At 30.7% G+C, this 14,331-nt stretch overlaps 4 protein-coding genes across 6 annotated transcripts; 2 read left to right on the forward strand and 2 right to left on the reverse strand.

Moving 5' to 3' along the window:
* Positions 1–950: 950 nt before the first annotated feature.
* On the reverse strand, positions 951–3,798 carry LOC117607407 (uncharacterized protein KIAA2013 homolog). Of its 3 annotated transcripts, XM_034331063.2 has the most exons (9): positions 3,632–3,798; positions 3,530–3,563; positions 3,116–3,446; positions 2,585–3,056; positions 2,267–2,504; positions 1,969–2,207; positions 1,677–1,904; positions 1,339–1,613; positions 951–1,253 (listed from the first exon to the last, which is right to left on the reverse strand). In XM_034331063.2, the coding sequence occupies exons 3-9, from the start codon at positions 3,297–3,299 to the stop codon at positions 1,066–1,068; spliced, it is 1,824 nt and encodes a 607-aa protein (XP_034186954.1). In that variant the 5' UTR covers positions 3,300–3,446; positions 3,530–3,563; positions 3,632–3,798; the 3' UTR covers positions 951–1,065. The 3 variants fall into 3 exon arrangements, with proteins under 3 accessions (XP_034186954.1, XP_034186951.1, XP_034186953.1); XM_034331060.2 differs by lacking the exon at positions 3,530–3,563 and having other exon boundaries at positions 3,632–3,780; XM_034331062.2 differs by lacking the exon at positions 3,530–3,563 and having other exon boundaries at positions 3,116–3,483; positions 3,632–3,740.
* Positions 3,799–3,999: 201 nt separating this feature from the next.
* On the forward strand, positions 4,000–9,733 carry LOC117607404 (RNA polymerase III subunit A). The gene is made up of 19 exons (XM_034331056.2): positions 4,000–4,145; positions 4,344–4,479; positions 4,550–4,699; positions 4,779–5,114; positions 5,196–5,528; positions 5,599–5,736; positions 5,800–5,997; positions 6,071–6,307; positions 6,385–6,718; positions 6,783–7,262; positions 7,330–7,680; positions 7,739–7,907; positions 7,973–8,312; positions 8,385–8,572; positions 8,634–8,781; positions 8,844–8,996; positions 9,063–9,263; positions 9,334–9,467; positions 9,573–9,733. The coding sequence occupies exons 1-19, from the start codon at positions 4,102–4,104 to the stop codon at positions 9,655–9,657; spliced, it is 4,155 nt and encodes a 1,384-aa protein (XP_034186947.1). The 5' UTR covers positions 4,000–4,101; the 3' UTR covers positions 9,658–9,733.
* Positions 9,734–9,914: 181 nt separating this feature from the next.
* On the forward strand, positions 9,915–10,963 carry LOC117607414 (parkin coregulated gene protein homolog). The gene is made up of 4 exons (XM_034331083.2): positions 9,915–10,139; positions 10,199–10,517; positions 10,588–10,737; positions 10,803–10,963. Exons 1-4 carry the CDS (start codon positions 10,035–10,037, stop codon positions 10,961–10,963), a joined length of 735 nt encoding a protein of 244 aa, XP_034186974.1. The 5' UTR covers positions 9,915–10,034.
* Positions 10,841–14,297, reverse strand: GlnRS (Glutaminyl-tRNA synthetase). Its single transcript, XM_034331057.2, has 11 exons — positions 14,045–14,297; positions 13,561–13,865; positions 13,299–13,489; positions 12,973–13,228; positions 12,605–12,902; positions 12,149–12,528; positions 11,757–12,075; positions 11,469–11,689; positions 11,218–11,410; positions 11,088–11,156; positions 10,841–10,981 (listed from the first exon to the last, which is right to left on the reverse strand). The coding sequence occupies exons 1-10, from the start codon at positions 14,159–14,161 to the stop codon at positions 11,106–11,108; spliced, it is 2,331 nt and encodes a 776-aa protein (XP_034186948.1). The 5' UTR covers positions 14,162–14,297; the 3' UTR covers positions 10,841–10,981; positions 11,088–11,105.
* Positions 14,298–14,331: the final 34 nt, after the last annotated feature.

A 14,331-nucleotide genomic window follows, 5' to 3' on the forward strand; every position in this document is an offset into this window, starting at 1 on the left:
CTATCAGTTAGAGTCTCTCCCGACGCTCGCCTCTCTATAATCCATGCATGTAACCGAGTACTTACATCCTCGTGCAGCGATGCTCTTCTTCTTTTCATACCCATATCTATGGAACTTTCTGAAAGTTTCCGAATTGATGCTGCATTTTTTCTATACCTTTGCATGGTCCTTTTATTAATACCATACTCAGCAGCAAGCTCACGAAGATTTGCACCATTGTCTAACTTTTGGAGAATCTCTAAACGTTTCCCAAGAGTAATTTCCTCCTTTCTTGAAGTTCTATTAGACTTTGTATCAATTAATTTCTGGTCCATTTGAGTAACAAATGTTCGATCCTGTAAAATTTTTTTAAGGGCCAGACGATGCTGCAGTGGTGGTGGCATGATTAATGAATCGGTATCTATTACTTTTTTGTTAAACAAATTCTCAGGAGTAGAATGTTCATTCATCAAATAATGTATGACTTACAAAATTTTTGAAAATCCAGATTCAAGAATTATGATTTAATAACAGTTTATACTCCATTATCAGAGGGCAGCTAATATAGATACAGTCCCAGATTCTGAATTCTTTTTTATTGCATTTCACTCTTGCAAATGTAGTGTCCAAAAATATACAAATTCAATGCACAATAGCAAAAAACTGGACCATCTTCCAATTAATTGTCGCTCTTCCGATTTTGCGACAATTATGGAAGCACCTCTCTAATTAACCTGAAGATATATTCCGCCAGAGGCGCAGTAGTCAACTAGTTGTAGTGGAATGTAAACAGTTCCAACTTTAAAAGATGAAACTCTCTATACTTAGAAAAATTATTATGATTTATATATTTTTCACAAACAAATTAGAGTTTATAATTTCTAACTACAAATGTTAGAAGTTATAACTTTCAACAACAAAATATAGAAGCTGAAAAAAATGCTTTAAGAGTTTATATTTATATAAAAATACATTATCTTAGAAGGCAATATTAATGATATTTATAAGAAGAGATTTTCATATAACGTTTAATGATATAAAGATAGTTAATCTTGCTCGTATAATATGAATGACTGTATGAGATAATCATAGTTTACTGTATCTCATTTTCTGTTTATCTTGATGGCCATAGTATTCATTGATAATAAGTTTACAAAGAAACAAATGAAATACAATGATAAGAAAGCATATGCTAACCCAGAAAAGTGTCGGTAACCCTCCTAATTGATGTCCATGCTTATGTAAAGCCATTACCAGATGATCATGTGCTGGAGCTGTGAAAAAGAATAGACAAGAAAGACTATGTAGAGTCTTATGTTCTTAAAGAATCATAAGTAATATGTTTTATATTATACTGACCATCATCTATGGCATGTACATGTAAAGCATTTCTCAGATCTTGCATATGTTGGTAGTCAGATGTTATATACAATATAGCTGTCAATGGTTTTGTTAATTTTACTGGGAAGGTTGTGTAAGATTCACTTAAGGAGATAGGTGCATCTAAACACCCTGCATCACAGCCAAAATAGACACTATCGCTTTTGTCTAAAGCTACTCTCAAAACTGCACGATTATCTTCTCCAACAGTAACCGATATATTTAAATGAGTTACGTTGCCGTAACTTATTCTCCTAAAAATTGAATTATTAATTAAATCTCACACTCGAATAGATAAATAAATAAATAAATATCACCTAAATAAATAATCTCGATGAAGATACTGTGGATCAATGTTAAATTCAAGATGCTGATTGCTGAAACGTAAACTACCAAGACTCAAAACAATAGCTTGTTGCACTGCTGCAGGATCACCGGTCATTAAATGATGGCATCCTTGTTTTTCCAATGTTATTAACCACGCTTCTACAACGTTATTCACGTTATCAATAGTCGACGTATCTTTCCATAATCGTGGTGCATCTCTGAAACAGTACAATCAGATATAAATTCCACAAAGAAATATTTATAGAACTTTATATTACTCACAAAGTGTGATGTCCGCGATAACAACCTTCATTCATGATTACATTCTTTTCTACACCTGGTATACCATTTGAGATTTGAGACAATACATAATATATGGTGGAATTTATTTTATGACCATTGATAGCACCATTAGCTTTAGAATCACTTATTCTAAGACCTGTATACCAATAACTTTCCCAAAGCTTAATATGATCATCTCTTAAGTTTTGTTGTTGAACGCCGAGTGCTTTCTTCATTGCCTATTACAAATTATATTCAATTAATATAAAGATATTTTAATACTTTCCAATTTACATACCTCTATTGCCTTTTTCTTTGTTATTTCATAATGGGTATGGTATTCATCCATAACTATGGGATCACTATATTGTATACATGTCAGAAATTTTAATTTCATAGAACTTCTTGCTTTAATTTGCAGCATTTTAGGTGGAATTTTATAGAGTATTGATATTGCCACAATCTTGTTTGAATTAGACAGTGGAACAAAACCAGAAATTAAATTATACTCATACATGAAGTCACCCACTTGAATTCTAAACAGATAAATATATCATTCACATTACTAATATTTTTAAAGAATATTTAAATACATTAAAGTATACTGTTTAATTACTTAGTAGATTCTATGTGGGAATTACTCCAATGCATAGACATTTGAGGTTTCAATGGTACATTTTGAGAGAATGATAGTGGATTGGTTATCTTCACATCTTGTACCAATATTGCATCAAATATTCTATGAGTATAATACTGAAACTCAGTGTAATATCCTTCTCTCAGGCACTGATAATGATAAACAATCCCATGTGTAAAATGAGTGACTGTAGCTTCCTGATAGGCAATACTTTTGAATAAAGGTGGGGAAATTAATGGTTGCCATGGTACAGGCAATGATAATGCTCTTCCTCTTTTTATGTACATAGAAGCCTCGGGTACAATAGGAATTCCAAACACCCCATTACCAATATATGGTAAATATTGGTGTTCCTTTTCTTTTGGAGGATTATGAAGAATGTTCACATTATACTCTTCAGAATCTGAATGAAATGCAGCTAGCCTTTCATCCATGCACTGATCTTCGAATGCTATATAAATATATAGATTTATATGTATTGTTCATTTATTATAAACTTAATTATATTACCTTGTATTGATTCTCCAGTGGAAGAGAAAATCCACTGTGCAAAAGGTGGACCAAAATAAAGTAATATACCACCACAAATGATCAGTAATATAAGTATCTTACGATAGGAATAATTTCCGTCAATCAATCGTCGAATTCGTTTACCAAATTCACGACTATCGAACATCCTTCCAGGTCTCATCATAGTGATTAGACGATTTATATACTTCACTCTTTGCGCGTCTTTTTAAGCATTCTTTTATTGTTGTAAGATTGTATGATAACATAACCTTACTTTGTTTTCCCAAAAGTAGAAACAATTTGGAATAGCCTTTATATTATTTTATTTCTTCTATGTATAATAATAAAATTAGACATTTATTAAAATTCTGTAAATTGTAAAACATGTATACATATATGTATTTATGTAAATACGTATCAAGTAAACTGTTGCAAGTTGTTTTCCATACTATTGAAAATACAATAACTTTTATCCAATTTTCATGATTTATGACAATTATAATCCATGAAGATTACCTATTTGTTGATAAATAATGCGTTCCGTTTGTTCATTTCGGGCTTCCCCCTTTTATGTGTCCATTTCCTTCATACAGGTTGTGACCATATGAGGTTCTCCTCATTAACACTATGTAATTTTTAATTCATATAAAATACAATATAGTATAAGCTTTAATTAAATAATATAATGTTGTAGACAGACAAAATTTGTTTAGAATTACAGTAATGACATTTCTATACCTGAAAACTTGCATCACATGACATGTCTACCCAAAATTGTCAAATCCGAGATGGCACCACTAATAACGAACAACACGTGTTTAAAGAATTCTCTGAATTCTTTTGACTGTTTAAACAGTTATCATAAAAAAACCGGTACATGTCTCCTAGTTGTTTAAAATTGCTGCACCTTACACAGCATAATACCTATGAATTAATTTACAGTAAATAATAAATTGATTATTGAATAACAATTTTTAACCTTCAAAATGGTAAAAGAACAATTTAGAGAGACAGACGTAGCACGTAAAATGTATGTATTTACTTAAAAATTAACTGTACATTTTTCAATTTTCATAAATTTATATTGTATTTTGCCTAAAAATACAGTTTATGATATAGTTTCACAGAGTTTTCTGTTATGCAAATTTTATTTTATTTGTTCATATCTATCTGAGTAATGTTGTAATATTGATATTAATTTATTTGTTTTATTCATAATTTTAATTAGCTCCCATGTGTCCTTTGGAGTGGATAGCCGCCACAACATGGAAAGGCAGGCCCATATGCATGTTGTGGCTAAAAATTTATACAATCAGGATGTTGAACACACTCCAGTCCCATATGGAGTTCTTGACAGAAGAATGGTAATTATAAGAAAAGAGTTTCCCTTCTCTTTATTTAATATTCTTTAAAATAATATAAGCAAACTTTCAGGGAACCTGTAATAATACAACCAATTGTGCATCCTGTGGTAAATCTTTAAATGAATGCATTGGACATTTTGGCTACATTGATTTGGAACTGCCTGTTTTCCATGTTGGTTATTTTAGATCCATTATTGGTATTCTACAGAGCATTTGTAAAGTAATTTATCATTGCTTTAATTAATACTTTTATTATTTGTTATTAATAGGAATAGTAATTATCATATTTTCATTCATAGACTTGTTCTCATGTTATGTTATCCAAAGCAGACAAAAAGCATTATTTAACCAGAGTATTAAATCCCAATTTGGGATACTTAACGCGTAAAGCACTGCGTAAACAAATTTTGGAGAAAGCTAAAAAGACTACAGTTTGCCAGAATTGTGGGGATCTAAATGGAACTGTTAAAAAAGCTGGTTTACTTAAAATAGTCCATGAAAAGTATAAAGCAAAGAAAAAAATAGATGCTATTGTCCAACAAAAACTGGCAGAATATAATAAGGTACTTGAAGATAATAAAGCATTAGAAGGAATACTTCAGAATGGGCTGGTTAATATATTAAATCCTTTAGAGGTAAGAAATGTTATCAATGATAATTTGCTAATATTCATTTTATAAGTTTATGCAAATAGTAAGAATGATATGTAATTTAAGGTACAAAGTATTTTGGATAAAATACCAGAAAGTGACATTCCTTTGTTATTGATGAATCCAGATTGTGCATTGCCAAAAGATTTGATATTAACAAGAATTCCTGTACCACCCATCTGCATTAGACCTAGTGTTGTGTCAGATTTAAAAGCTGGTACAACAGAGGATCACTTAACAATGAAATTATCAGAAATAGTTTTTATTAATGATGTTATTCAGAAACATAGACAAAGTGGAGCTAAAGTACAAATGTATAATGAAGATTGGGAATTCTTACAATTACATTGTGCTCTTTATATAAACAGTGAAATGTCTGGGATTCCCCTTAATATGCAGGTGAGTGTTTTGAATACAAATGTATGTAACTTTCAATTCATTATCACTAAAACGTATTGAAATGTTTTAGCCAAAAAAATCTGGTAGAGGTTTAGTACAAAGATTAAAAGGAAAACAAGGTCGTTTTCGTGGTAATTTATCCGGTAAACGTGTGGACTTTTCTAGTCGTACTGTTATCTCTCCAGATCCTAATCTTAGAATTGAGCAAGTGAGTATAGCTTTACATTTAAACAAATTATTAAATATATTGAAATAACGTATTTTTCATTAGGTTGGTGTACCTATTCATGTTGCAAAAATTTTAACGTATCCCGAGAAAGTTAATCCATCGAACATAGAACTGATGCGAAAATTGGTAAGAAATGGCCCAGATGTGCATCCAGGTGCAAATTTTATACAACAAGGAAAAACGCAATTTAAAAAATATTTAAGATACGGAAATCGTCAGAAGATAGCTCAAGATTTACAGGTAATATTTTGAATTTAAACAAATTTTAATCTACGTTTACGAAATAAGTAAATATACTTATTTTATTCAATAGTATGGTGATATCGTCGAGAGGCATCTAAGAGACGACGACGTAGTATTATTTAATAGGCAACCATCTTTGCACAAATTAAGTATCATGGCACATAAAGCAAAAGTATTAGAACATAGAACATTTAGGTTCAATGAATGTGTTTGTACTCCTTACAATGCCGATTTTGATGGAGATGAGATGAATTTACATTTACCACAGACTGAAGAAGCAAGAGCAGAAGCATTGGTTTTAATGGGGGTAATATGCAAATCATTTTACATTATCTATACATCTTGTATTTACATACAACAGAGTATCATTATATATTTTTTTAGAATAAATCAAATTTGGTTACACCTCGTAATGGAGAATTGTTAATAGCAGCAACACAGGACTTCATCACCGGTGGATATCTTTTAACTCAGAAGGACATGTTTTTGAATAAATCTCAAGCAAGTCAATTAGCTGGTTGTCTCTTGGCGGGACCTGATATTGCTATGCCTATAGATCTACCTGAACCTGCTATTTTAAAACCGACTGTGTTATGGACCGGAAAACAAATTTTTAGTTTAATTTTAAAACCTAATAAACATTGTAATATTAAAGCCAATTTAAAAACCAAAGGAAGAGCTTATACTACTAACGAAGAATTATGTATTAATGATTCTTGTAAGTACAGAGATTGATTTATTCTTTGAAATAATAGGAGAGTAATAAAAACAATATATTCTAGATGTTGTCATCCGAAATTCCGAGTTGTTAGCTGGATCGATGGACAAATCAACTTTAGGTTCAGGTTCAAAACAGAATATATTTTATATTTTATTGCGAGACTGGGGTGAAGATACTGCAACAACAGCTATGTGGCGATTGGCTAGAATGGCAAGTTTCTTTCTCATGAACAGAGGTTTTTCTATCGGAATCGGTGATGTTACACCTGGACAAGGTCTGCTTAAAGCTAAACAAGAACTTCTAAATGCTGGGTATTCTAAATGTACGGAATATATTCGTCAAATGGAAGAAGGACGTTTAGTATGTCAACCTGGGTGTTCAGAAGAAGAAACTCTAGAAGCAATGATATTAAAGGAACTTTCAGTGATTCGTGACCATGCTGGTAAAGCATGTTTAAAAGAACTTCATCCAAGCAATAGCCCCTTAATCATGGCTCTATCTGGCAGTAAAGGAAGTTTCATTAATATTTCACAAATGATTGGTATGTCCAATAAAAATATTTGCAGAAGATTTAAATTTCTTTTGTTAATTAATGTTCTTTCAATTAGCCTGCGTCGGGCAACAAGCTATTAGTGGTCATCGAGTACCAAATGGATTTGAAGACAGAGCTTTACCTCACTTTGAACGACACTCGAAAATTCCTGCAGCTAAGGGTTTCGTGGAAAACTCATTCTATTCTGGCCTAACACCAACAGAATTCTTTTTCCATACAATGGGTGGAAGGGAAGGTCTTGTAGACACAGCAGTTAAAACTGCAGAGACTGGTTATATGCAGCGAAGATTGGTTAAGAGCTTGGAAGATTTGTGTCTTCATTATGATATGACTGTTCGTAACTCAGTGGGAGATATTGTACAAGTATTATATGGTGGTGATGCTTTAGATCCGACGTATATGGAAGGTAAGATATTATTATTTCTAACAGTGATAACAGAGCACTGAAGTAATAACTTTAATAGGAAAAGACTGTCCAGTGGATTACAAGAGAGTGTTAGATCATGTACGAGCAAAATCACCTTGTAAAAATGAACAACCATTGGATGGTCCTAGTGTAATTAAAGCTACAACTGAATTATTAAATTCTGAAGAATATGAGTGTCTCAGTCACGAGTTTAAACAAGAATTGGCGTAAGTGAAATTTACATATATGTCTTTATTTTGCTTGAATAATATATTAAATATTATTTTTACAGGACATTCCTTAAAAGTATAGCACGTAAAATAGCGCGTCTTCGACACAATGCTCCATTAAATATACCTGTCATTTTACAACTTGAACGACTAACAGTTTCTCAGTTAGTCGAATTTATTCATATTTGCAAAGAGAAGTATATGAGAGCTAAAATAGAACCAGGTACCGCTGTAGGTGCACTAGCTGCTCAAAGTATTGGAGAACCGGGTACTCAAATGACCTTGAAAACGTTTCATTTTGCTGGTGTAGCATCTATGAATATTACTCAGGGTGTACCACGTATTAAAGAAATTATTAATGCAAACCCCAAAATTAGTACTCCTATAATTACAGCAGCTTTGGTAAGTTGATTCTTCGCTTACCATTCAATCTGTACATGATAAATAATTATTTTAAATTATTTTTAATATTAGGTAAATGATGTGGACCCAGAATATGCTAGGAGAGTGAAAGGTAGAATTGAAAAAACTACTCTGGGAGAAGTTACCGAATATATTGAAGAAGTTTACCTTCCAGATGATTGTTTTTTACTAATAAAATTAGATATTGATAGAATAAAATTGTTAAAGTTAGAAGTAGACGTTAACTCGATTCGTTATGCGTAAGTATATGAATTTACATTTACAATTTACATATAATTTAATTTTAATAAATTTGTGCAGGATTTGTACATCAAAGTTAAAATTGAATCCAAAGTTAGTAAATGTAAGAGGAGATTCTATCATCACTGTGAGTCCTAATAAAAATAAGTACAGTATAAATTATGCACTCACACAATTGAAGGAAATGATCCCTAATATTGTTGTAAAGGTAAGATTTTTGTTTTTAATTGCGTGTTTACATTTGTGTTGTAATTATTGCACTATTTGCAGGGTTTACCATCAGTTTCTAGAGCAGTTATTCATAATGATGATTCGACTGGAAAAATTAGGTACAAATTATTTGTTGAAGGAGATAATATGCGAGAAGTAATGGCAACTCATGGTGTCTTGGGTAAAAAGACAACTTCAAACAACACAATAGAGGTAAATAGAGAATTGAAATGAAAATATTTAATCAAAAACATATGCATATGTAATGTAATGTTTTAGGTTTTTAAAACTCTAGGAATTGAGGCTGCAAGAGCAACTATAATGACAGAAATTAAATTAGTAATGGAAAATCACGGAATGAGCATTGATCGAAGGCATCCGATGCTTGTGGCGGATCTGATGACTAGTAGAGGAGAAGTACTGGGTATTACGAGACAGGGTTTAGCAAAAATGAAAGAATCGGTGTTAAATTTAGCTTCGGTAGGATTTTTTTACATACTTTAGACATATTATTTTCAAATACAAATACCAATAGTTAATTATTTGTTAGTTTGAGAAAACAGCCGATCATCTGTTTGATGCAGCTTATTATGGGCAAAAAGATGTTATCTGTGGTGTGTCTGAATCAATTATAATGGGCATTCCAGTTCCGTTGGGAACAGGAATTTTCAAACTACTTCACAAATATCCTTTTCAAACTTATTTCGTTAAATTTAAAGAATCTTATATATTGCTCAATTCAAGTATTATTAATATTTTGAAAAACCTATTTTCCTTATTAATAAATACAGCTGACAAAGAGGAGCCACAAAAGAAGGAGTTGATTTTTGATGATCCACAGTATCATAAGAAGATTAAAAAAACTACAACGTGAATGTATGTAAATTAATTGTTATCTACTTTGTAATAAAATATTTAATGTATATAAATGAAAGAATAATGTATATTAATAAAATTAACATTTTATACTATATAGATTTTGTTTTCATTTAAATTAAAAATATACCTTTGATGAATAAAAATATATGTAAGTGAGTTATTGATAAATCATTTCTAGTTGCTAAGAAACAAATTGTTTGATCCATACATTAACTTATTGTGACGCAAACCGCTCAGAATGTAACATTACACCTTTCTAATTAATAAAAATTTTGGCACAACCTGTTTTATGTGATTGAAATTGTGTAATACATTTTGCAATAACCAATCACTTAAATATTTCAAATTTTAATAAGAAATAAGAACGTCGGAATGGTAAATGAAACGGAATTTTGGACCGAAATTCGAAAAGGCATACCAAAATATAAAAAAAGGAAACCGCGAGTTGTTCCAGCTTTCACTATTCAAACATTGCAGGTAAGAAATATTATAAATTGGTATTTAATTCACTTTACATTTATTGATAATTTGTTTAGGAAAATACTGTAGTTGAAAAACCTCCTCGATGTGGATTATACAAACCTCAACCACCAAAACCATCAACATTTAGAAAATTCTATGAATGGGGTGTATTTCCCATTTCCATGGAAAAAGATATTCATGGCCCAAAACTTAATTGGAAAGTTAACATTGAAGATCTAGATTTTCATCATTACTTACCACTGTTTTTTGACGGTTTAACAGAGACTGAAGAACCATATAAATTTATAATGGTGCATGGAATATCTGATATGTTAGAACAGGGTGGCCCAAAAATTTTACCTGTTGTACCACAACTGATAATTCCTATTAAAAGTAATTTTTAATCTTGGTCAAATAATTTCATAGTAAATTTGTATCTATATCCAGAACACGTTTATTACAGAAGCTCTAAACACAAAAATGCCGGAAATTATTTGTACAACATTGAGAGCAGTTCAGAAACTTGTACAATCTGCTGATTGTGTTGGAGAAGCTTTGGTACCATATTTTAGACAAATTTTACCCGTTCTTAATTTATTAAAGGACAGAAACGGTAAGATTTTAATTCACATTTATATTTTCAATTTGAAATAATCAAAATAATATTTAATATTTTAGTGAATCTTGGAGAAGGGATTGATTACTCACAACAAAGGGGTGAAAACGTTGGAGATTTAATTCAAGAAACTCTTGAAGTACTTGAAACATATGGAGGTGAAGATGCTTTCATAAATATCAAATATATGATTCCCACATATGAATCATGTATGATGAATTGAATTCCAGCTACTTATTGTCTAGAAGAATTACAACATCTATAATTTATATATAATTGCTATTTATAAATAATATTTAAAATATTACAAAATATGTAAAACATTGTAGAACTTAAATTGTTCATACATTACAGTCACATTTTATTTACACCTTCCCTGAATCCTCTTTCAATGTTACTGTCCGATTAAAAACAAGCTGTAATAAATGAAATAAATTAGCAAGGATGAAGTCGTACTTGGAGTTTTTTAATAATTACCTTTCCTGGCACTGTATCAGGATCTACAGAGAAAAAGCCAACACGTTCAAATTGAAATTTATTAAATGGCTTTGCTAAATTTGTTAAGCTTGTATCAACATATCCAACAACTTCTTTTTTACTAGCTGGATTAATATCGCTTAAGAAACCATTGGGAACTTCATGTGGATCTTCAGGATTCTTATGCTTAAATCTAATGACGATATATGTTAAAATTATTATATTAACAATACTGAATTGTTAATACTTACAGCCGGTCATATAATCTAATGGATGCTGGTACAGGATTGGACACCCAATGTATAAAAGCTTTAGGTTTATTAGCTTCAGAGATAGGTTCTTGTTCAACAATCAAATTTACAATATTACCATCACCATCTCTCACTATTTCTTTCATTCTTAATACCACTCCTATATATTTTAAGCCAACAGATTGATTTGGCGTTAAACGCCTAAAATCTTTTTCTGCTTTCTACAAATATAAAATTTTAATAAAATGATAGCAAACTATATTGCTAAAAAGAAACTATTATATGTACCTCTTTAAAATCAGAACTCTCGATATACACAATTTTATCAAAAGTAATTTCATGTTGTCCTCTTTCTGGTTCATTGGGAAAATCAGAAATACTTAATTTTATGGGATTTTCATGAGGAAAATTACTGATGGTTATTTTTATCGGGTCTAAAACGACCATATGTCGACTCGCAGTGAGGTTTAAAACATCTCTAACGCATGCTTCTAAAACAGCTGGATCAACAACTGCTTGAGCACCAGTTACACCCATTTGTGCACAGAAATTATTTATCGCTTCAGGTGGAAAACCTCGTCTACGCAGAGCTGTTAGTGTAAATAATCTGAAAAAATTTAATAAGTATTAAATTTTATGTTTTAAAATATGAATAACGCATAAATTATATTGGAACATACCTAGGATCATCCCAATCAGATAAAATGCCCTCTTCAATCAACTTATTGATTTTTCTCTTAGAAACAACTGCATAACTTACATTTAATCTACCATATTCCCATTGTACAGGACAATAAATATCTAAAGCATTACAAAGCCAATAATACGATGATCTTCGTGATTGAAATTCTTTTGTGCAAAGAGAATGAGTTATGTTTTCTATACTGTCACATAAACAATGAGTAAAATCATAAGTTGGGTAAATACACCACTGATCTCCTGTTCTTTGATGAGGAGAATATTTTATTCTATATGCAACAGGATCTTGTTTCCCCTCTTCTAATGTCACTTTCATACGTAATGTAGCTTCACCTTCTTCGAGCAATCCATCCTTCATATCCTATTATTAAAAAATTATAAAATGATATAAATAATAATTTTTTATATAATAATTTATTTGGTGAAAAACTAATTACATTAAATAATTGTAAATTTTCTGAGATAGGCCTGTCACGCCAAGGACTCGGAGGTGGATTAAAACCTTTTATTTCCTCGCTAGATTGATGACAAACATACGCTAACCCTTTCTTTATAAGCTGTACAGCCCATTCGTATAACTGTTGAAAGTAATCAGAAGAATGAGTGATTTTAGCAGGTTTATAACCGAGCCATTCCACCATTTTATGGATCCCAATGAAAAACTTCTCTTCTTCTTTTGCAGGATTTGTATCATCATAGCGTAAATAACACATGCCATCGTGAGCTGCAGCATATCTATGATAAAATTATTATTTAAAGTGATGAAATTAAAAACAAAACAATGCACTAAAAATGAGAAATATACCCAAAATTGATACTGATTGCTTTTGCATGACCAATATGTAAAATGCCATTAGGTTCTGGTGGAAACCTAGTGATCACTTTACCACCAGTTATTTTTAAATGTTCTTGAAGTAGTTTATGTGTGTTTGGTGTTACAATGTATCCTTCAGTTTTATAATTTTCTCCTGGCTTATGGAAATGAACTTTGGTCTTCATTAATTCACTTATTGTTTGAGCACCTACTATTTTCTCATTTGGTGCTGTATTTTTCTTCTCCACTAAAGAACAAAGTAATATATTATTTTCAATGAACAATTGATATTATATTAAATTAAACATACAATATACCTATCTCTTTCTCTACTTTTTTTGCTTTTGGTTGTTTTGTTGCTTTAGGAAGTGGAGCAAGATCAGAATCACATTTTGGACCTAATAAATCAAACAACTGAACATCAAATTCATTTTTTATTGCTTTTCCATCTGCCCATTTTAAAGTGTTACGTACTTGTTGCATTAATGGACCAACATTAAAGTGATATCTGCAAAATTCCATGAAATTTATCAAATACTTTAAACTATCCTAAAATTTTTAATTAATTGAGGACTATACCTTTTTTCTAATATTTCTGTTTTATGTGCATTTATAACTTTCTCCACTTTGCATTCAATTTCCTCTGGAGATACAACAACACCTACACCACATTCTTTTTCAAAATTAGGAATATCAATGTCCTTTTTTATATGACTGAGTAAATAATTTAGTGCAGCATCTACTCGTTGAGTTGTGTCCAACTTCTTTTCAACTATATATTTAGTAAGAAATGGCAATTTATCTGAAATTTGATTCTTTATTTTTGAAGCAAGATGGTACAACAAAATACCAGCTTCAGGTGAAATAATTCCATGCTTATTGGCCTAAAAATGTAATGCATATGATACAATCAAACAGAACAAAATGATATGCTTAACAAAATCTATTTTTATTTGAATCAAAAATAAAAGCAAGATTATTGAGAAAAGTTCTATAATGAAATTATAAAGAAAAGATTTTATTTGAAGCATTTCATTATTAGATATTGAATGAATGTACTAACCTCTGTTAGAGCAAGTTTTAAGTTATTGGAAACTTGTTTATTTTTTAGAGTTTCTTTGGCCTTTTGTTCACTCAGCCCAATAGACTGAAACAATTTTACATGATCTTCTGGTGTCATTGTAATAATATCTTCCTTTCTTTAATATTTAATTGAATCCAATTTTGAAGTCGGTAAATCAATTTTTAAATACGTGTCATTACGTGTATAAAATATGTAGGTTATGTTACTCTGAAGAAAAGAAGGGAAATCTTTTGGATTTTGAAAGTTACATAATCTATTTTATATAA

Source organism: Osmia lignaria, chromosome 14, assembly GCF_051020975.1.
Source record: "Osmia lignaria lignaria isolate PbOS001 chromosome 14, iyOsmLign1, whole genome shotgun sequence".
Classification (NCBI taxonomy): Eukaryota; Metazoa; Arthropoda; class Insecta; order Hymenoptera; family Megachilidae; genus Osmia; species Osmia lignaria.